This window comes from Schistocerca cancellata, chromosome 11, assembly GCF_023864275.1.
Source record: "Schistocerca cancellata isolate TAMUIC-IGC-003103 chromosome 11, iqSchCanc2.1, whole genome shotgun sequence".
In the NCBI taxonomy this organism is placed as follows: Eukaryota; Metazoa; Arthropoda; class Insecta; order Orthoptera; family Acrididae; genus Schistocerca; species Schistocerca cancellata.
Window position 1 is genome coordinate 77,928,556 of NC_064636.1, and position 24,255 is coordinate 77,952,810.

A 24,255-nucleotide genomic window follows, 5' to 3' on the forward strand; every position below is an offset into this window, starting at 1 on the left:
CAATACGAGCACGAAGAGTCTATACATTTGGTACCGGGATTGCGTAGACAAGAGCTTTCAAATGACCCCATAAATGAAAGTCAAGAGGGTTGAGGTCAGGAGAGCGTGGAGGCCACGGAATTGGCCCGCCTCTACCAATCCGTCGGTCACGCAATCTGTTGTTGAGAAGCGTACGAACACTCCGACTGAAATGTGCAGGAGCTCCATCGTTCATGAACCACATGTTGTGTCGCACTTATAAAGTTACATGTTCTAGCAGCACAGGTAGAGTATCCCGTATGAAATCATGATAACGTGCTCCATTGAGCGTAGGTGGATAGAACATGGGACCCAGTCAACACATCGCCAACAAACGTTCTGGTGAGAAGATGTATGAGACAGGTGAATACCCTCAGATTTCAAGAAGAATAAAATAATTCCAATCCCAAAGAAAGGAGGTGTTGACAGAGGTGAATTATCAGTTTAATAAGTCACGGCTGCAAAATAGTAACACGAATTCTTAACAGACGAATGGAAAAACTGGTAAAAGCTGACCTTGGGGAAGATCACTTTGGATACCGTAGAAATGTTGGAACACGTGAGGCAATACTGACCCTACGACTTATCTTAGAAAATAGATTAAGGAAAGGCAAACCTACGTTTCTAGCATTTGTAGACTTAGAGAAAGCTTTTGACAATGTTGACTGGAATGCTCTCTTTCAAATTCTAAAGGTGGCAGGGGTAAAATACAGGGAGCGAAAGGCTATTTACAATTTGTACAGAAACCAGATGGCAGTTATAAGATTCGAGGGACATGAAAGGGAACCAGTGGTTGGGAAGGGAGTGAGACAGGGTTGTAGCCTCTCCCGATGTTATTCAATCTGTATATTGAGCAAGCAGTAAAGGAAACAAAAGAAAAGTTCGGAGTAGGTATTAAAATCCATGGAGAAAGAAATAAAAACTTTGAGGTTCGCCGATGACATTGTAATGCTGTCAGAGACAGCAAAGGACTTGGAAGAGTAGTTGAACGGAATGGACAGTGTCTTGAAAGGAGGATATAACATGAAGATCAACAAAAGCAAAACGAGGATAATGGAATGTAGTCGAATTAAATCGGGTGATGCTGAGGGTATTACATTAGGAAATTAGACACTCAAAGTAGTAAAGGAGTTTTGCTATTTTGGGAGCAAAATAACTGATGATGGTCGAAGTAGAGAGGATATAAAATGTAGACTGGCTATGGCAACGAAAGCGTTTCGGAAGAAGAGAAATTTGTTCATCGAGTATAGATTTAAGAATCAAAAAGTAGTTTCTGAAAGTATGTGTAAGGTGTGTAGACATGTATGGAAGTGAAACGTGAACGATAAATAGTTTGGACAAGAAGAGAATACAAGATTTCGAAATGTGGTGCTACAGAAGAATACTGAAGATTAGATGGGTAGATCACGTAACTAATGAGGAGGTATTGAATAGAATTGGCGAGAAGAGAAATTTGTGGCACAACTTGACCAGAAGAAGGTATCGGTTGGTAGGATATGTTCTGAGCCATCAAGGGATCACCAATTTAGTATTGGAGGGCAACGTGGAGGGTGAAAACCGTAGAGAGAGGCCAAGAGATGAATACACTAAACAGATTCAGAAAATTGCAGTAGTTAGTCGGAGGTGAGGAAGTTTGCACAGGATAGAGTAGCACCAAGAGCTGCATCGAAGCAGTCTCTGGAGTGAAGACCACAACACATCGGCTAACCGATATTTTTATAAATAACCAGAGTCCTAAGATGGATGATCATTTAGCTCGAAAAGCATCATCACGCTAAGGAATTCGGTGCAATTAGGAAGCAAGCTTCAAACTTCACAGTTGTGCGTTACGCGAAAACCACAACCAACAGAGAGGCGGGAAGGAAGTATGGACTGGACAAATCTAATGTGTGATGGCGGGTTGCTTCAGAAGGATACTCGAAGAAGGCAGTTTCAACGAGAGTTTCAGCGAGAAAATCGTTCTATGGACGCACACCTGGGCCACTGCTTGATACGGGAATAACCTGTGTTACTGTCAAATGACCCACAGGCATATCAAAGCTAATCAACACTGAAAAATGTTTCTGTGTACAAAAGTATACTTTTAATTACATCTGCATCGAATGCGATGGCAATATCAGAGTGACTAAAATTACAGCGTAACTGAACAAAAGTAAATCCACTGCATAAAAAAGGCAAAAAAAATTCGTTTGCATTTATGAAATTTAATAATCGTAGTACATTAATGGAAATCGAAGTCTATTACTGCGCAATATTTAACATACGCTCAAAGGGAGTATAAATGAAACATGATTAATTTTAACAATGTCGAGACACGACCACGTCAAAGGAAAAATATAAACCTGCACGTAGATGAACAGCAGTCGGAATTAATTTACGATAGTGCAAATTTTGTGCTAGTTCGTAATTTTACGAAAACTGTAGCCTACTACTTCAGAAAGTTGTTTACCTTGAGAAACAATATCTAGCTATCACGGTCGTAACGTGTGGTCCAAGTTGCTTGCAAATCACTTGTGCGACCCATTCTGGAACACTGTCCAAGTGTGCGGGATCCATACGAAGATGGAGCATCAGACGATTTTAAACATTTTACAATGCAACAAACGGCACTGATTACGTATTTGTTTATATGTTCAGATGTGCTAACAAAACTAACGGGGTTCCATTTAAAAAACGTAAGTTTGTGTTAAAAAACATACTTCCGTGCATTTTTTATGGTTTGTATTAACCAATTACACTAGCCCCTCTCCTCACGTTCGGTCGGTGGAATCGATCGTCTGTATTTGATGTGATTTACGAAATATATCCAGCGGTAATGTTAGGTGACTCACCCTGTATATATATATATATATATATATATATATATATATATATATATATATATATATATATAAGCAAACGCGGCAATGTAGCGTCAGTTCGCCTGGGGGTTCACTTTGTAGTCAAGTATTTTCGGTCAGTAAGTCAGTCTGTTAGCTGTTGGATTGTCAAAGGGACTATACGTGAAGTTTGATGTATTCTGCAATGACTTTGGAAAACTGTTATCATCAACAAATAAACCTCCGCAAATTGTATGACCTGGAGTTTTAATTAGAAGGAATCACGAGCTACCCGACTCAGGATAAAAAAAAAAATTTGTTATGCATCGCCCTTACTTACGTCCACTCCAGGTGCAAATATACAGGGTGTTTCAAAAATGACCGGTATATTTGAAACGGCAATAAAAACTAAACGAGCAGCGATAGAAATACACCGTTTGTTGCAATATGCTTGGGACAACAGTACATTTTCAGGCGGACAAACTTTCGAAATTACATTAGTTACAATTTTCAACAACAGATGGCGCTGCAAGTGATGTGAAACATATAGAAGACAACGCAGTCTGTGGGTGCGCCATTCTGTGGGTGCGCCATTCTGTACGTCGTCTTTCTGCTGTAAGGGTGTGCTGTTCACAACGTGCAAGTGTGCTGTGGACAACATGGTTTATTCCTTAGAACAGATGATTTATCTGGTGTTGGAATTCCACCGCCTAGAACACAGTGTTGTTGCAACAAGACGAAGTTTTCAACGGAGGTTTAATGTAACCAAAGGACCGAAAAGCGATACAATAAAGTATCTGTTTGAAAAATTTCAACGGACTGGGAATGTGATGGATGAACGTGCTGGAAAGGTAGGGCGACCGCATACGGCAACCACAGAGGGCAATGCGCAGCTAGTGCAGCAGGTGATCCGACAGCGGCCTCTGGTTTCCGTTCGCCGTGCTGCAGCTGCGGTCCGAATGACGCCGACGTCCACGTATCGTCTCATGCGCCAGAGTTTACACCTCTATCCAAACAAAATTCAAACGCGGCAACCCCTCAGCGCCGCTACCATTGCTGCACGAGAGACATTCGCTAACGATATAGTGCACAGGATTGATGACGGCGATATGCATGTGGGCAGCATTTGGATAACTGACGAAGCTTATTTTTACCTGGACGGCTTCGTCAATAAACAGAACTGGCGCATATGGGGAACCGAAAAGCCCCATGTTGCAGTCCCATCGTCCCTGCATTCTCAAAAAGTACTGGTCTGGGCCGCCATTTCTTCCAAAGGAATCATTGGCCCATTTTTCAGATCCGAAACGATTACTGCATCACGCTATCTGGACATTCTTCGTGAATTTGTGGCGGTACAAACTGCCTTAGACGACACTGCGAACACCTCGTGGTTTATGCAAGATGGTGCCCGGCCACATCGCACGGCCGACGTCTTTAATTTCCTGAATGAATATTTCGATGATCGTGTGATTGCTTTGGGCTATCCGAAACATACAGGAGGCGGCGTGGATTGGCCTTCCTATTCGCCAGACATGAACCCCTGTGACTTCTTTCTGTGGGGTCACGTGAAAGACCAGGTGTACCGCCAGAATCCAGAAACAATTGAACAGCTGAAGCAGTACATCTCATCTGCATGTGAAGCCATTCCGCCAGACACGTTGTCAAAGGTTTCGGGTAATTTCATTCAGAGACTACGCCATATTATTGCTACGCATGGTGGATATGTGGAAAATATCGTACTATAGAGTTTCCCAGACCGCAGCGCCATCTGTTGTTGAAAATTGTAACTACTGCAATTTCGAAAGTTTGTCTGCCTGAAAATGTACTGTTGTCCCAAGCATATTGCAACAAACGGTGTATTTCTATCGCTGCTCGTTTAGTTTTTATTGCCGTTTCAAATATACCGGTCATTTTTGAAACACCCTGTATAAGTAATTACATTAACGCACCGGTAAATAAATCATATGCATTCATAAAGGCCGGCCGGTGTGGCCGTGCGGTTCTAGGCGCTTCAGTCTGGAACCGCGTGACCGGTGCGGTCGCAGGTTCGAATCCTGCCTCGGGCATGGGTGTGTGTGATGTCCTTAGGTTAGTTAGGTTTAAGTAGTTCTAAGTTCTAGGGGACTGATGACCACAGATGTTAGGTCCCATAGTGCTCAGAGCCATTTGAACCCATCATTCATAAAGCAAGGGAGATGTCATAACCTGAAGCGCCGATAATTTGCCATTGGTCGACGGTCGGACGGTCGGAAGCCGCTGGATACGGACCTCTCAACTGGAAATGGGTGAACGAAGTCGTTCAGTAACGTTTGTTATTGTTGTTGTTGTTGTTTCTTCAGTCTTCAGATTCCTTAAACTCGAAACAGCGTTGCACAAGCGCAGAACCTCTGTGGACGGTAATACAGACACATCACCGTGTTTCTAAATTAACTTTTATTCTGCTTCAGCCGTCATGCCCTGCAAATATCTTACAGAGTCTGCTAGTGGAATTTTATACACTCCTGGAAATGGAAAAAAGAACACATTGACACCGGTGTGTCAGACCCACCATACTTGCTCCGGACACTGCGAGAGGGCTGTACAAGCAATGATCACACGCACGGCACAGCGGACACACCAGGAACCGCGGTGTTGGCCGTCGAATGGCGCTAGCTGCGCAGCATTTGTGCACCGCCGCCGTCAGTGTCAGCCAGTTTGCCGTGGCATACGGAGCTCCACCGCAGTCTTTAACACTGGTAGCATGCCGCGACAGCGTGGACGTGAACCGTATGTGCAGTTGACGGACTTTGAGCGAGGGCGTACAGTGGGCATGCGGGAGGCCGGGTGGACGTACCGCCGAATTGCTCAACACGTGGGGCGTGAGGTCTCCACAGTACATCGATGTTGTCGCCAGTGGTCGGCGGAAGGTGCACGTGCCCGTCGACCTGGGACCGGACCGCAGCGACGCACGGATGCACGCCAAGACCGTAGGATCCTACGCAGTGCCGTAGGGGACCGCACCGCCACTTCCCAGCAAATTAGGGACACTGTTGCTCCTGGGGTATCGGCGAGGACCATTCGCAACCGTCTCCATGAAGCTGGGCTACGGTCCCGCACACCGTTAGGCCATCTTCCGCTCACGCCCCAGCATCGTGCAGCCCGCCTCCAGTGGTGTCGTGACAGGCGTGAATGGAGGGACGAATGGAGACGTGTCGTCTTCAGCGATGACAGTCGCTTCTGCCTTGGTGCCAATGATGGTCGTATGCGTGTTTGGCGCCGTGCAGGTGAGCGCCACAATCAGGACTGCATACGACCGAGGCACACAGGGCCAACACCCGGCATCATGGTGTGGGGAGCGATCTCCTACACTGGCCGTACACCACTGGTGATCGTCGAGGGGACACTGAATAGTGCACGGTACATCCAAACCGTCATCGAACCCATCGTTCTACCATTCCTAGACCGGCAAGGGAACTTGCTGTTCCAACAGGACAATGCACGTCCGCATGTATCCTGTGCCACCCAACATGCTCTAGAAGGTGTAAGTCAACTACCCTGGCCAGCAAGATCTCCGGATCTGTCCCCCATTGAGCATGTTTTGGACTGGATGAAGCGTCGTCTCACGCGGTCTGCACGTCCAGCACGAACGGTGGTCCAACTGAGGCGCCAGGTGGAAATGGCATGGCAAGCCGTTCCACAGGACTACATCCAGCATCTCTACGATCGTCTCCATGGGAGAAAAGCAGCCTGCATTGCTGCGAAAGGTGGATATACACTGTACTAGTGCCGACATTGTGCATGCTCTGTTGCCTGTGTCTATGTGCCTGTGGTTCTGTCAGTGTGATCATGTGATGTATCTGACCCCAGGAATGTGTCAATAAAGTTTCCCCTTCCTGGGACAATGAATTCACGGTGTTCTTATTTCAGTTTCCAGGAGTGTACGTCTGCGAGGACGTATAGGGTTCTTTATATGGAAGTTATGCACAGCATTCCCTGCAGTCGTGTGGGCGATCGCAAACGACCGCTGCACTCAATACTGTGCGAGGGACCGGTCCGGGGATCTGGCCTCCCGGGCAGACGGCGGAATGCATACCTGCACTTGTGCATCACGCTCGTGTGTGTGTATGTGTGTGTGTGTGTGTGTGTGTGGGTGTGTGTGGGAGGGAGAGGGAGGGAGGCAGGTTAGGGGGCTGGGAGCTGGGGGATCGATACATCAAAGGGGCCGCGCCCTTTTTTTTTGCAACGTGGGCCACAGATGGTGGCGCAAGCGATTTCGCTCTCTGTCCCCCTGTTTCATTCCGCGGAACAGGACGGGTAAAAAATTCCGTCTCTTGTGGCCATCTCGTCCACAAAGGACAGCACCGCGAGGACTACGACAGGTCATTAAATACTAATTAAAATTTTATACAATACAGGGTGTTACAAAATGGTACGGCCAAATTTTCAGGAAACATTCCTCACACACAAATAAAGAAAAGATGTTACGTGGACATGTGTCCGGAAACGCTTAATTTCCATCTTAGAGCTCATTTTAGTTTCGTCACTATGTACTGTACTTCCTCGATTCACCGCCAGTTGGCCTAATTGAAGGAAGGTAATGTTGACTTCGGTGCTTGTGTTGACATGCGACTCATTGCTCTACAGTACTAGCATCATGTATATCGGTACGTAGCATCAACAGGTTAGTGTTCAATACGAACGTATTTTGCAGTCAGTGCAATGTTTACAAATGCGGAGTTGGCAGATGCCCATTTGATGTATGGATTAGCACGGGGCAATAGACGTGGCGCGGTACGTTTGTATCGAGACAGATTTCCAGAACGAAGGTGTCCCGACAGGAAGACGTTCGAAGCAATTGATCGGCGTCTTAGGGAGCACGGAACATTCCAGGCTGTGACTCGCGACTGGGGAAGACCTAGAACGACGAGGACACCTGCAATGGACGAGGCAATTCTTCGTGCAGTTGTCGATAACCCTAATGTCAGCGTCAAATAGTTGCTGCTGTACGAGGTAACGTTGACCACGTCACGTATGGAGAGTGCTACGGGAGAACCAGTTGTTTCGGTACCATGTACAGCGTGTGCAGGCACTATCAGCAGCTGATTGGCCTCCACGGGTACACTTCTGCGAATGGTTCATCCGACAATGTGTCAATCCTCATTTCAGTGCAAATGTTCTCTTTACGGATGAGGCTTCATTCCAACGTGATCAAATTGTAAATTTTCACAATCGACATGTGTGGGCTGACGAGAATCCGCACGCAATTGTGCAATCACACCATCAACACAGATTTTCTGTGAACGTTTGGGCATTGTTTGGGCATTGTTGGTGATGTCTCGATTGGGCCCCATGTTCTTCCACCTACGCTCAATGGAGCACGTTATCACGATTTCATACGGGATACTCTACCTGTGCTGCTAGAACATGTGCCTTTACAAGTACGACACAACATGTGGTTCGTGCACGATGGAGCTCCTGCACATTTCAGTGGAAGTGTTCGTACGCTTCTCAACAACAGATTCGGTGACCGATGGATTGGTAGAGGCGGACCAATTCCGTGGCCTCCACGCTCTCCTGACCTCAACCCTCTTGACTTTCATTTATGGGGGCATTTGAAAGCTCTTGTGTACGCAATCCTACTACCAAATATAGAGACTTTTCGTGCTCGTATTGTGGACGGCTGTGATACAATACGCCATTCTCCAGGGCTGCATCAGCGCATCAGGGACTCCGTGCGACGGAGGGTGGATGCACGTATCCTCGCTAACGGAGGACATTTTGAACATTTCCTGTAACAAAGTGTTTGAAGTCACGCTGGTACGTTCTGTTGCTGTGTGTTTCCATTCCATGATTAATGTGATTTGAAGAGAAGTAATAAAATGAGCTCTAACATAGAAAGTAAGCGTTTCCGGACACATGTCCACATAACATATTTTCTTTCTTTGTGTGTGAGGAATGTTTCCTGAAAGTTAGGCCGTACCTTTTTGTATATATATATATATATATATATATATATATATATATATATATATATATATATATATATATTAAAAATAAATATGAATATGGTTGTTGAAATGTTCTGTGCTTATTGGTATTCTTTTGGGCATCGCGATTCCTTACATTTTTGTTCAAACTTCAATCAATAAAATGCTTGATACGGTTCTTTAACGTTATATTATTCACTCACACACATAATATATCGAGATCGCAATACTTCATCTCTAAAATCGCTTTCCTCTGCCTCGTGATGACTGTGTGTTGTGTGATGTCCTTAGGTTAGTTAGGCTTAAGTAGTTCTAAGTACTAGGGGACTGATGACCAAAGCTGTTGAGTCCCATAGTGCTCAGAGCCATTTGAACCATTTTTTCTAAAATCGCACATCCTCATTGTCCTTCTACATACAAGAAAATCTATGTCTATATAAAACAAAAAAACTTACAACAAATTGAATGAGAAAAAGTTTTCGTTTGTGTGCGCCTTACTGCGCATTCATAATTAATGTCTTTGTCAATGAGCTGGTTACTCGGTGTTTCAATTTTTTGTTTTTTAATGAATCTCAGTTTTACGGCATCGTGGGGGCCTTCCACCAAGTACTTATACACTATGACACCCAATTTGTCAACATCATCTCCGTTCAATGCGACGGCCTTGTGCCAAATTACTGGGAGGGCCTGTACGCCCACATGGTACCACTCTACTGGTCGACGTTGCAGACAACACAGATGTCCAGCTGAGCAGTGAGGTGTTTCACTGTGATCCGCCGATGACCTCGGATGAGACTGTCCGCACGTTCCAGCAAGGCAGCTGTGTGCAGCCGACCAGTACGTGAGGGGCTGGACAGGTCTGCACGGCCTTCTTGTGATGATGAAAATCGCCTCGCCCAACGAGTCACCGTGCTTTTGTTCACTGCCAGATCTTCGTAGACATTCTTAAATCGCCTATGAATACCTGCGATGTCTTGTCTTCCACCAAAAGAAACTTAGTGACGGCTCTCTACCTGGAACGCACCGCCATCCCAGCAGCCATTTTGAAGGCTATGTGTAGTGCTGCCACTTATCGGAAACTCGTGAAACTATACGAGGTGCATTCAAGTTCTAAGGCCTCCGATTTTTTTTCTCCAGACTGGAAAGAGATAGAAACATGCGCATTGTTTTAAAATGAGGCCGCGACCATTGTCAATACGTCCCAGAGATGGCAGCACCGTACGGCAGATGAAATTTTACCGCCAGCGGCGAGAATGAGAACTGTTTTAAATACTTAAAATGGTGACGTTTTCCTTACTTGAACAGCGTGCAATCATTCGTTTTCTGAATTTGCGTGGTGTGAAACCAATTGAAAGTCATCGACAGTTGAAGGAGACACGTGGTGACGGAGTTACAGATGTGCCGAAAGTGCGTTCGTGGGTGCGACAGTTTAATGGAGGCAGAACATTGTGTGACAACAAACCGAAACAACCTCGGGCTCGCACAAGCCGGTCTCACGACACGATCGAGAAAGTGGAGAGAATTGTTTTGGGGGATCGCCGAATGACTGTCGACCGGATCGCCTCCAGAGTTGGCATTTCTGTGGGTTCTGTGCACACAATCCTGCATCACGACCTGAAAATGCTAAAAGTGTCATCCAGGTGGGTGCAATGAATGCTGACGGACGACCACACGGCTGCCCGTGTGGCACGTTGCCGAGCAATGTTGACACGCAGTGACAGCACGAATGGGACTTCCTTTTCGTCGGTTGTGACAATGGATGAGACGTGGATGCCTTTTTCAATCCAGAAACAAAGCGCCAGTCAGCTCAATGGAAGCACACACATTCACCGCCACCAAAAAAATTTCGGGTAACTGCCAGTGCTGAAAAAGTGATGGTGTCCACGTTCTGGGACAGCGAGGGCGTAATCCTTACCCATTGCGTTCCAAAGGGCACTACGGTAACAGGTGCATCCTACGAAAATGTTTTGAACAACAAATTCCTTCCTGCACTGCAACAAAAACGTCCGGGAAGGGCTGCGCGTGTGCTGTTTCACCGAGACAACGCACCCGCACATCGAACTAATGTTACGCAACAGTTTCTTCGTGATAACAACTTTGAAGTGATTCCTCATGCTCCCTACTCACCTGACCTGGCTCCTAGTGACTTTTGGCTTTTTCCAACAATGAAAGACACTCTCCGTGGCCGCACATTCACCAGCCGTGCTGCTATTGCCTCAGCGATTTTCCAGTGGTCAAAACAGACTCCTAAAGAAGCCTTCGCCGCTGCCATGGAATCATGGCGTCAGCGTTGTGAAAAATGTGTACGTCTGCAGGACGATTACGTCGAGAAGTAACGCCAGTTTCATCGATTTCGGGTGAGTAGTTAATTAGAAAAAAAATCGGAGGCCTAAGAACTTGAATGTACCTCGTAAGGGCTGCAGCAGACATATTCCACGTTCTACAACAAATTATGCATTTTTCCAACTGAAATCGGACGAGAAAAAAATATGGCAATACCTAGTGAACACTCTTCTTATCTTCAGTATGAATTAAAAAAAAAGTAAAATAGAGAGAGAGACGAGAGTTTTGGGGCCGATTTGAGCTCTAATGGAGTTCTAACTGCTTCTTTTTCTTCTTGCTGAAAAATTTCTACTTATTCCTCTAAGGAATTCCTCTTTCGTTTCTCTCCCTCCTCACTTCCTCCCTCCTCTCTCCACCCCAGGCTCCTCTCCAGACTTCCCGCCCCCCATACCCTCTCCTCACACCCTCCCTTCTTCTCTCCCACTGGCATCCTCCCCCCACTCCCTCCTCCCCTCCCCTCTTACCTATGGCAGCCCCCGATGTTTCGAGCAAACAGTATGTTTCAGTGCGCCGAAGTTCTTCGCCACTGTGCTCGTGTTTCTCTTCCCATCAGTTCATCAGTGTCTCTCCTGCAGTGCTCTTACGTTCATGTGTGCAACTCTGTGTCTCCATTTGTGTATAGTGCTCAACCAGTGTGGCCGGCCGGGGTGGCCGAGCGTTTCTAGGTGCTACAGTCTGGAACCGCGCAACCGCTACGGTCGCAGGTTCGAATCCTGCCTCGGGCATGGATGTATGTGATGTCTTTAGGTTAGTTCTAACAAGGGAGCCTCCCCATCGCACCCCCCTCACATTTAGTTATAAGTAGGCACAGTGGATAGGCCTTGAAAAACTGGACACAGACCGATCGAGAAAACAGGAAGAAGTTGTGTGGAACTATGAAAAAATAAGCAAAATGTACGAACTGAGTAGTCCATGCGCAAGATAGGCAATATTAAGGACTGTGTGAGCTCAGGGGCGCCGTGGTCCCGTGGTTAGCGTGACCAGCCGCAGAACGAGAGGTTGGCTTGAGTGGTTGGTTGGTTGGTTGATTGTGGGAAGAGACCAAACAGCGAGGTCATCGGTCTCATTGGATTAGGGAAGGAGGGGGAAGGAAGTCGCCCGTGCCCTTTCAAAGGAACCATCCCAGCATTTGCCTGGAGCGATGTAGGGAAATCACGGAAAACCTAAATCAGGATGGCCGGACGCGGGATTGAACCGTCGTCCTCCCGAATGCGAGTCCAGTGTGCTACCACTGCGCCACCTCGCTCGGTTTGGCTTGAGTGAAAAGTTTAACTTTTTATTTTCAGTTTATGTGAAAAACTCTTATGTTTTCATCACTTTTTTGAGAGTGATTATCACATCCACAAGAAAACCTATATCGGGCAAGGTAGAAGAATCTTTTTACCCACTCGCCAAGGTGGGGCGACAACATATTCCTGTCATGTGACGCACATTCCGTCACCAGTGTCGTATAGAATATATCAGACGTGTTTTCCTGTGGAGGAATCGGTTGACCTATGACCTTGCGATCAAATGTTTTCGGTTCCCATTGGAGAGGCACGTCCTTTCGTCAAACTAATCGCACGGTTTTGCGGTGCGGTCGCAAAACACAGACACTAAACTTAACACAGTGAACAGAGACGTCAATGAACGAACGGACAGATCATAACTTTGCGAAAATAAACAAAGTAAAATTTTCAGTCGATGGAAGATTTGAACTAAAGACCTCTCGTTCCGCAGCTGCTCACGCTAACCACGGGACCACGGCGCCCCTGAGCTCACAATCTCCTTGATGTTGCCTATGTTGCGCATGGACTACTCAGTTTGTATATTTTGTTTATTTTCTCATAGTTCCACACAACTTGTTCCTGTTTCCTCGATTGATCTGTGTTCAGTTTTTCAAGGCCTATCCACCGTGCCAACTTATAATTAAATCTGAGGGGGCTGCGATGGGGATGTTCCCTTGTAAGTTAACTCCCATAGTGCTCAGAGCAATTTCAGCCAACCAGTGTGGCCGTGAATTCCTTCCTTTATTTTAATATGTATGTCTCCTCTTTTTATCCTTCATCTATGTTTGTTTTTATGTCTTCGTGTTTACTGTATGTTTTTCTATGGCCGAAGAGCGGCAGAGATAGGCCCTTGCCGGCCTACCTTTATGTAAAGGTAATAAAATCACAATAAAGAAAGAACTACCACGCTCAACGCCTCATGCACTGAAATTAACCCAGAAAAACGTTTTTCTATTCCTTTCATAGGACCCATTTCCTATCAGATTCAGCGCATGCTTCACAACAAATACAACTGCAATGTTGCCTTCTCTACTAATAATAATCTGAAGAGAAACTTCATTCATAATTTGAAATCCATTCGCTCCCCTGCAGAAAGTTCTGGCGTCTATAAGATTATGTGTGATACCTACTCCTCCTGTTATACAGGGCAAACCGGACGTGCTTTCACCATCAGATATAAAGAACATATTTTGAGAAAGAACGGCACCAGTCCCCTAAATTCATCCTTTGCCGATCATCTCTCAATTACTGGACACGTGCCTAAAGCCATAGGCGATAGCAATATTCTGTATACCGAAAAGAAGGGGCGTAGGTTAGATGTCTGAGAGGAAATGGAGATTTTCAAACATCTCTCTCGTCATGATGGCCTCATTCTCAACGAACAGCTGCAGCTGCGAAATAAAAACTTTTTCGACTGCATAAAGTCATTGCTTGATCTTTGATTCAAATTTCCTAATGCAGTTTGCCGAAATGTTGTTTTCCTGTTACATCTTTGCTGTTTTCTTGAATGCCATAACTGACGTTTTTTACGTTACTAAATGTATCTCTGTTTAAAGCAGATAAATACGTAACTTCATCCTATTATTATTATTATTAGTGCTTACGTTATGCCTTAATCAGCTGCATCACAATTTCATATGTCTAATTTTGCTAGAATAGTAGCCTAGTTGTTTCTGCAGCTACTAGATGGCACTCGAAGCAACACCATGTTTACTTGCCCACACTTTCTAACGTGGCCACCTCAGTCTTGTTGCAACCCTTGTTCACTCAAGTACGAGCAACCCTTATCGGCTCGCCATCTTATTTACAACTATTCAGGACGTCGCCTTTCCGGCTTAGATTGATATAGAATGTGACTTGTAAGTACAGGGCTATTACAAATGATTGAAGCGATTTCATAAATTCACTGTAGCTCCATTCATTGACATATGGTCACGACACACTGCAGATACGTAGAAAAACTCATAAAGTTTTGTTCGGCTGAAGCCGCACTTCATGTTTCTGCCGTCAGAGCGCACGAGAGCGCAGTGAGACAAAATGGCGACAGGAGCTGAGAAAGCGTATGTCGTGCTTGAAATGCACTCACATCAGTCAGTCATAACAGTGCAACGACACTTCAGGACGAAGTTCAACAAAGATCCACCAACTGTTAACTCCATTCGGCGATGGTATGCGCAGTTTAAAGCTTCTGGATGCCTCTGTAAGGGGAAATCGACGGGTCGGCCTGCAGTGAGCGAAGAAATGGTTGAACGCGAGCGGGCAAGTTTCACGCGTAGTCCGCGGAAGTCGACGAATAAAGCAAGCAGGGAGCTAAACGTACCACAGCCGACGGTTTGGAAAATCTTACGGAAAAGGCTAAAGCAGAAGCCTTACCGTTTACAATTGCTACAAGCCCTGACACCCGATGACAAAGTCAAACGCTTTGAATTTTCGGCGCGGTTGCAACAGCTCGTGGAAGAGGATGCGTTCAGTGCAAAACTTGTTTTCACTGATGAAGCAACATTTTTTCTTCATGGTGAAGTGAACAGACACAATGTGCGAATCTGGGCGGTAGAGAATCCCCACGCATTCGTGCAGCAAATTCGGAATTCACCAAAAGTTAACGTGTTTTGTGCAGTCTCACGGTTTGAAGTTTACGGCCCCTTTTTCTTCTGCAAAAAAAACGTTACAGGACACGTGTATCTGGACATGCTGGAAAATTGGCTCATGCCACAACTGGAGACCGACAGCGCCGACTTCATCTTTCAACAGGATGGTGCTCCACCGCACTTCCATCACGATGTTCGCCATTTCTTAAACAGGAGATTGGAAAACAGATGGATCGGTCGTGGTGGAGATCACGATCAGCAATTCGTGTCATGGCCTCCACGCTCTCCCGACTTAACCCCGTGCGATTTCTTTCTGTGGGGTTATGTGAAAGATTCAGTGTTTAAACCTCCTCTACCAAGAAACGTGCCAGAACTGCGAGCTCGCATCAACGATGCTTTCGAACTCATTGATGGGGACATGCTGCGCCGAGTGCGGGAGGAACTTGATTATCGGTTTGATGTGTGCCGAATCACTAAAGGGGCACATATCGAACATTTCTGAAAGCCTAAAAAAAATTTTTGAGTTTTTGTATGTGTGTGCAAAGTATTGTGAAAATATCTCAAATAATAAAGTTATTGTAGAGCTGTGAAATCGCTTCAATCATTTGTAATAACCCTGTATTGCATCTCTTTCCAGTCAGTACAAACTTTAATTTTATTAATGTATTATATACCTAATATGTTTTAGAACAGTTAGTTTTATTCTGAAGACGACGTACATAGTAGCGTCGAAACCTGGTCAATTTTGACTTAATATTTGTGACCGAGGGCTTATTTGTTCTAATATAAAAAAAAATTTCTACTTATGCAGGTCGTTCACAGAGCCTCTCCCATGCTATGTAGAGCTAACAGCAGTCACACACACACACACACACACACACACACACACACACACAGAGAGAGAGAGAGAGAGAGAGAGAGAGAGAGAGTCACTGACCTCTGACCCTGATGTGACGTCCAGCAAGGGTGGCCGTGTCGGCAGTCAGTGGCGTTCGGGCGTCGTCCACCGAGACGCTCACTGCGCTGACGTCGACGCCGCGTCGGTTGCACGACGCCTGCAGTGCCTCTCTGTGAACAACGAAAAAGACACTCATGTAATACACACACACATACACACACATATTGCAGCACACTGCCCTTAAGTAATAGTGCCACTGTGTTAGATCCACTCTGAATGAGCTTTCGAAAATTTGTATAATGTTCATCATCAGGAGATGATGAAGGGCCAAATATACGAAAGCTTGAGATTTTTTCCTACCTATGCTGCGGCGTCAACACCAAGTGCGTTATACTGATAACCACACTATCTACAGATCTCGTCTTTCGTAATTAAATTTTCTCTGATACAAGTGCCAGCCGGAGTGACCGAGCGGTTCTAGGCGCTACAGTCTGGAACCGCGCGACCACTACAGTCGCAGGTTCGAATCCTGCCTTGGGCATGGATGTGTGTAATGTTCTTAGGTTAGGTTTAAGTAGTTATAAGTTCTAGGGGACTGATGACCTCAGAAGTTATGTCCCATAGTCCTCAGAGCCATTTTTCTCATACAAGATATGCTGACCACAAAGCACCAGAACATTGAACTCGAAGTTGCTAGGACTTATTTTCCTGTAACTGGCGCACTACTGCTTCTGTAGTCCTGGGACTTGTCTATCTGCTTTGATACGGGACTACCAACATCGACATTTCGTCTTTCTAAAACTGCTAAAAATTTTTTCAAAAATCTTTTAATTTCCCTGATCGCAGAAATACATTACATTATGATTGATTAGTAATTTTGCTTGTTAAACAACTATTTTCAGATCACTCATGGTGAAGGCTCTGTGTCTACATACACTGCATACTATAACATCATCTTCTGGAAGAGTGTATCTTGTAACATGCTCACTAATGAGCCAGGCCTCGATACAATATTTGTTATAATGCAAAACTTGTGATTGCAGACCATGGTGCACGGCACTCAGTTCATAATTCTCTCTTAGTGAGGAAATTTCGCATTAGTGTACAGTGTCACACAGTCCTCAACACACATTCAGGGTGTTCGGAAATTGCCATTACAAACTTCTTGTAAGAGGATTGTGTACATAATGTTTTCAGTAGCAACTGAAAACATATTTGTTAGGTATATTTGCAACAAGGTACTCATGGCAGAGGTGGTTACGTCGGCCTGGGTGAGAGAATTTGACGTCTGCCATACCTCTCTCTCCTGGTTCGAGCCTCACTCACTACTCTCCAAGCGTTAGAGGCAGTATAGAATGGAAATCGTGCTTTACTTTAACCTCATACAGTTTTGTGGTGGCTTCATATTAGCTAAGGTGCTAAATTTCAGGCAAAAATCTTTCATTAGCTGTAACTCCATAAATAAACATTCGCGGACCTATGTTTATATGAACTTTTTTCTTTAGTTTTACTTGTATAATAACATATTAAAGTATTTGCATATCTTGCTGAATGACCCTATATACAGGTGTGATTCAGGAATTTACACCTATCACTTTCTACACATTGTAATAATAAAATTTCTTCTACGGCAAAGAAAGAATTGTCAGGGACAAACTTTTCCAATTTGTTTTCCAATTTTACTTTGCTGTTCAAAAAATGGTTAAAATGGCTCTAAGCACTATGGGACTTAACATCTGAGGTCATCAGTCCCCTAAACTTGGAACTACGTAAACCTGACTAACCTAAGGACAGCACACACATCCATGCCCGAGGCAGGATTCGAACCTGCGACCGTAGCAGCAGCGCGGTTCCAGACTTAAGTGCCTAGAACCGCTCGGCCAAAGCGGCCGGCTTACTTTGCTGTCTGTGAGATATTTTTTACAACTCAGCAAATGATCAAAAATTTTATTATAATTGCTTTCCTTTTTGAGGTAAAGACAACCTTACTGTCGTATAATGAATGTAATTTTTCCTTCTGATATTATAATTACGTACATCATTGTTCCTTTTGAACCGCAGTGGATTATTTCATGAGGGAAAAAATATACTGTGAAACAGTAGTCAAAATGCCCAATTCCCTAAACATTTTCTACAAGGATGAGTAACTCTGAAGATTATCCCATAAGACATTATTCGATGATAATATCCGAAAATGTAAACGTACTGAATTCTCCACGCCCAACATTTTCAGAGCTGCTACGAGCAAATATGGCTGGACTAAATAGTTAAAGGAGTTCCAAATTGTGCTCTGTCCAGATTAAATTCTCATCGGTATTGACATCTAAAATTTTTGAAGTTTCCACCCTGTTTATTATTTCCTCACCACGTGTTACTCTTAACATAGGTGTAGTAGTAGCCCCAGATGTGCAAAAATGTCTTTTTAAAATTGGGGGTGAGACCATTCAATGAAAACCAGTCAGATTTTCATTCTGAATTTTGTATCCTCTGCACTTATGGAATCATCAGTGGTTTTGTTGCCCAAATAGCAAAACTCATCTACTACTTTTAAATGGTTGAAATGGCTCTAAGCACTAAGTGAATGAGGTCATCAGTCCCCTAGAACTTAGAACTACTTAAACGTAACTAACCTAAGGACACCATATACACTCCTGGAAATGGAAAAAAGAACACATTGACACCGGTGTGTCAGACCCACCATACTTGCTCCGGACACTGCGAGAGATCTGTACAATCAATGATCACACGCACGGCACAGCGGACACACCAGGAACCGCGGTGTTGGGCGTCGAATGGCGCTAGCTGCGCAGCATTTGTGCACCGCCGCCGTCAGTGTCGGCCAGTTTGCCGTGGCATACGGAGCTCCATCGCAGTCTTTAACACTGGTAGCATGCCGCGACAGCGTGGACGTGAACCGTATGTGCAGTTGACGGACTTTGAGCGAGGGCGTATAGGGGCATGCGGGACGCCGGGTGGACGTACCGCCGAATTGCTCAACACGTGGGGCGTGAGGTCTCCACAGTACATCGATGTTGTCGCCAGTGGTCGGCGGAAGGTGCACGTGCCCGTCGACCTGGGACCGGACCGCAGCGACGCACGCATGCACGCCAAGACCGTAGGATCCTACGCAGTGCCGTAAGGGACCGCACCGCCACTTCCCAGCAAATTAGGGACACTGTTGCTCCTGGGGTATCGGCGAGGACCATTCGCAACCGTCTCCATGAAGCTGGGCTACGGTCCCGCACACCGTTAGGCCGTCTTCCGCTCACGCCCCAACATCGTGCAGCCCGCCTCCAGTGGTGTCGCGACAGGCGTGAATGGAGGGACGAATGGAGACGTGTCGTCTTCAGCGATGAGAGTCGCTTCTGCCTCGGTGCCAACGATGGTCGTATGCGTGTTTGGCGCCGTGCAGGTGAGCGCCACAATCAGGACTGCATACGACCGAGGCACACAGGGCCAACACCCGGCATCATGGTGTGGGGAGCGATCTCCTACACTGGCCGTACACCACTGGTGATCGTCGAGGGGACACTGAATAGTCCACGGTACATCCAAACCGTCATCGAACCCATCGTTCTACCATTCCTAGACCGGCAAGGGAACTTGCTGTTCCAACAGGACAATGCACGTCCGCATGTATCCCGTGCCACCCAACGTGCTCTAGAAGGTGTAAGTCAACTACCCTGGCCAGCAAGATCTCCGGATCTGTCCCCCATTGAGCATGTTTGGGACTGGATGAAGCGTCGTCTCACGCGGTCTGCACGTCCAGCACGAACGCTGGTCCAACTGAGGCGCCAGGTGGAAATGGCATGGCAAGCCGTTCCACAGGACTACATCCAGCATCTCTACGATCGTCTCCATGGGAGAATAGCAGCCTGCATTGCTGCGAAAGGTGGATATACACTGTACTAGTGCCGACATTGTGCATGCTCTGTTGCCTGTGTCTATGTGCCTGTGGTTCTGTCAGTGTGATCATGTGATGTATCTGACCCCAGGAATGTGTCAATAAAGTTTCCCCTTCCTGGGACAATGAATTCACGGTGTTCTTATTTCAATTTCCCGGAGTGTATGACGGTAGTATCTGTTCCCGAAAGAACAGTTACCGTGGATGACCATGCAGCTTTGCTACAAATGAAATGATAATTAAATGGACACCCTAGCTGCAAACAGGCGTTGATGTACTTCATTGGGGACATGTTGAAAATGTGTGCCCCGAATGTGTGCTACGAATGTAGTGGTGTGGACATGTTGGGAATGTGGATCTCACGGGGAGCGTGCAAGGGATAAGTCCCTGCAGACGCACTATCCTCTGTGTCCTCGGTGGCTCAGATGGATAGAGCGTCTGCCATGTAAGCAGGAGATCCCGGGTTCGAGTCCCGGTCGGGGCACACATTTTCAACATGTCCCCAATGAAGTACATCAACGCCTGCTTGCAGCTAGGGTGCCCATTTAATTATCATTTCATTAGAAAAACAAAATGGTGTACGTAACTGCACCCTCCACTCACAATTGTGGAACCACCTGTCAGAAGTCTCATTAACCAGCTTCTGGAGCGCGGACCGATGTGAGACGTGCGGAAGGGAGCCAGTGAGGTTCTGGAAGGTACCCACAGGTGTCTGGAGCCCTTCCGGCTCCAGTGCTGTGTTGCGCTGGGTTTCCCGGGTCAGGATTCATGGTGCGAGCAGCCCGATCGAGGTGCTCCCCACAGGTTCACCAATGGGTTTAAATTCGAGGTGTTTGACGGCCAGGGGAGTACGGTAAACTCATACTGGTGCGTTTCGAACTACACCGGCCGCTGTGACCGAGCAGGTTCTAGGCGCTTAGGTCCGGAACCGCGCTGCTGCTACGGTCGCAAGTTCGAATCCTGCCTCGGGCATGGATGTGTGTGATGCCTGTTGTGGACTGGCAAGACAGCCAATCCACTATGGCAGGAAGCCGAAAGGCACGCGTTTAAGCTCACGCAGGCTGGCGTGAGGTCTGCAACATGACAAGGAATTTATAGTAGCAAAGAACGTACGTAGCTTCTGGAATACTTAACTTTAATCCATAATTGGGAAACATCGCTCTTGACGGTACATGTTTTACAGCAGCAATAGTTACTAGTAATGGCGCCTTGCTAGGTCGTAGCAAATGACGTAGCTGAAGGCTATGCTAACTATCGTCTCGGCAAATGAGAGCGTAATTTGTCAGTGAACCATCGCTAGCAAAGTCGGCTGTACAACTGGGCGAGTGCTAGGAAGTGTCTCTAGACCTGCCGTGTGGCGGCGCTCGGTCTGCAATCACTGATAGTGGCGACACGCGGGTCCGACGTATACTAACGGACCGCGGCCGATTTAAAGGCTACCACCTAGCAAGTGTGGTGTCTGGCGGTGACACCACAATGCCCTCAGGTTAGTTAGGTTTAAGTAGATCTAGGTCTAGGGGACTGATGACCTCAGAAGTTAAGTCCCATACTACTTACAAGGGAACCTCCCCAACACACACCCCTCAGATGAACAAACGGACAGATTATAACTTTGCGAAAATAAAGAAAGTAAACTTTTCACTCGAAGAAAGACTTGAACCAAGGACCACTCGTTCCGCAGCTGCTCACGCTAACCACGGGACCACGGCGCTCCTGAGCTCACACCCTCCTTGATGTTGCCTATCTTGCGCATGGACTACTCAGTTTGTATATTTTGCTTATTTTTTTCATACTTCCACACAACTTCTTCCTGTTTTCTCGATTGATCTGTGTTCAGTTTTTCAAGGCCTATCCACTGTACCAACTTATAACTAAATCTGAGGGGGGTGCGATGGGGAGGTTCCCCCGTTACAGCCATTTTCGAACTACACATTGTAATGTAACGGACTACTGAAACTACCGATACCACCGTCTGGCGAGGTGTGCGATGCCGTCAATCAACTTGAAGGAGCAAGTGAACTTTAACTACGTAAACATAAACAAATTGCCGGCTGGAATGGCCGAGCGGTTCTAGGCGCTACAGTCTGGACCCGCGCGACCGCTACGGTCGCAGGTTCGAATCCTGCCTCAGGCATGGATGTGTGTGATGTCCTTAGGTTAGTTAGGTTTAAGTAGTTCTAAGTTCTAGGGGACTGATGACCACAGCAGTTAAGTCCCAAAGTGTTCTGAGCCATTTGAACCATAAACATATTATTATTTTGTTACAAAACTGTTAATATGAGGACAATCATGAGGTATATTGCCACAGAACAATATTATACACATTTTCATTTTTCATACTAAGTTTTTCATATATGTATATGTGCGATGTGTAAAATATCGATATACAACCAAGGTTGGCAGTACTGCACAGTTTGAAAGCCCTGTGGACAGGAGCCGGTGGTTGGCGGGCGTAGAGACAATGGGCTGTTGGTGTTGAGTCGTCTTGTAATACGTTTGCTTTGAGAAGGTCAAGGGTAGAGGGAACGAAGTGACGTATTGGAAAAGCTGTTACGTTGAAAATTATTGAATATCGTCACGATCAGCATTTATGAAATAAAAGTTGGAAGTTTAAATATGTGTCAGTTCTAACGCAGCAGAATACACACCATGGACCTCAAATTGATTTAACAAACAGCGGATGGCGAGATTCATCACTGGACCACAAGCGTGCAACAACGACCAATGAAGGTAAGAAAGTTATGTTACTCTAAATTCAAATTGTGATACCTTTCTTTCTCCATGTCTTCCACCCTGTATGTACTCTGTTGTTAGAGTGAACAGCGTGACAGGGACTTGTGGTCAACTAGACACACCAGGGAGACCACACAGGTTTAAAATGATAATTTGTAGCTTAATATACTACTACTGATAATAATTAACATTTGTCCCCCGGAGAAGTGCATTACAACATGCACGCTGTCAACTGACTCACACGTTGCTTTGTCCTGCTGGAAGATGCCATCGTGACGAGGGAAAAAGAGACTGCATGTAGTGGTGGACATGGCCCCCAGGGATTGATGCAGACTTGTGTTGACCCACTGAACCTCCCAGAACCACAAGATCACCCAGGGAATGCCACGAAAACGATCCCCAGACTGTAAGACATGCAGCCTTTAGATTTGTGTGTTTTATCCTGTAACAAAAATTTAGTATTCTCTGGATCCATAGGGGGCAGAAGGAAGCGAGGAAAGCAAGGGACCAGATGGAAGGATGGCATCGATGATGGCGTGGTGGTAATGGGCCTGAGTAAAGGAGAATGAACTACAAAAGCCAGGAACGGAGAGCACTGGAAGAGAAATGTAGAGAACGGGTCCCAAGCGACAGTTATGAAGAAGAATCACAATCCTAGTTGAATATCCCATACCAAGGTACTGTCTTTAAAACGCATCTTTGTCGTGCTGAAACCAAATGTTTCTCAATAATTGTATAATCCTAATCGAATTGGTTTCCCTCATATATGTCACGCAGGATTCTGGGTGGGAATACAGCCAGTATGGCATGGTCGATTTTTTATTTTAATCATACCGACTTCGATCGGAAGCATGTTAACGAAATGGGCTCGTAATGTTTAAACTCAGAATGTCGATTTAGTCAAATTGTACCACACATACCTTGTCTTCCCAGTTCGAAGCCATACCACTTCACAAGACACACGATCTGCTCACCTGGTCATCAGCATTATTCTAGAGCAGCACATTTCAAAAGTGTGAACTCCCTTCCTGTCTGCACTGTTTAGAGTCAACGTTTCACTTCCTTACAGTTCAAAAAAATATTCAAATGTGTGTGAAATCTTATGGGACTTAACTGCTAAGGTCATCAGTCCCTAAGCTCACACACTACTTAGCCTAAATTATCCTAAGGACAAACACACACGCCCATGCTCGAGGAAGGACTCGAATCTCCGCTGGGACCAGCCGCACAGTCCATGACAGCAGCGCCTCAGACCGCTCGGCTAGTCCCGCGTGGTTTACAGTTCCGACAAATATCTTCAGAGCAGGTCTCCTAACACAAAAATCTATCTTAGTTTCTTAGTTTCATGTTCCATGGAGCATTTGGTATCATAAATCGTAATGACGTGGGACGAGGCATTTTACATTGGCGTCACAAGTTAATCTGTAAATATGGCTACGTACCGAAAATTAATAAAGGTTTTTTAAAAATACAGTGTGATTCACGAAGTTACGCAAATATTTTAATATTTTATTCTACAAGTAAAACTAAAGAAAAGAGTTAATATAAACGTAGGTCCGCAAATGTTTACTTACGGAGTTACGGCTAATAAAAGATTTTGCCTCAAATTTAGTAACTTGGCTAATATGAAGCCGTTGCAAAACTGTACGAGGTTAAAGTAAAGCACTATTTCGATTTATTTTATTGTTATTGGTCTGGTGAATCTAGCAAAACAAGGC

At 45.7% G+C, this 24,255-nt stretch overlaps 1 protein-coding gene and 1 non-coding gene across 2 annotated transcripts in view; one reads left to right on the forward strand and one right to left on the reverse strand.

The window, feature by feature from the left end:
• LOC126108224 (pleckstrin homology domain-containing family G member 5) overlaps nucleotides 1–24,255 on the reverse strand; it is a 694,776-nt gene that overhangs the window by 352,790 nt on the left and 317,731 nt on the right. Inside the window, exon 3 of the mRNA XM_049913456.1 lies at nucleotides 15,940–16,070. Coding sequence (XP_049769413.1) covers nucleotides 15,940–16,070 — 131 coding nt within the window. The remainder of the gene's footprint in view (nucleotides 1–15,939; nucleotides 16,071–24,255) is intronic.
• On the forward strand, nucleotides 20,215–20,288 carry Trnat-ugu (transfer RNA threonine (anticodon UGU)). The gene has a single exon. It is a non-coding gene; the product is annotated as a tRNA-Thr (tRNA).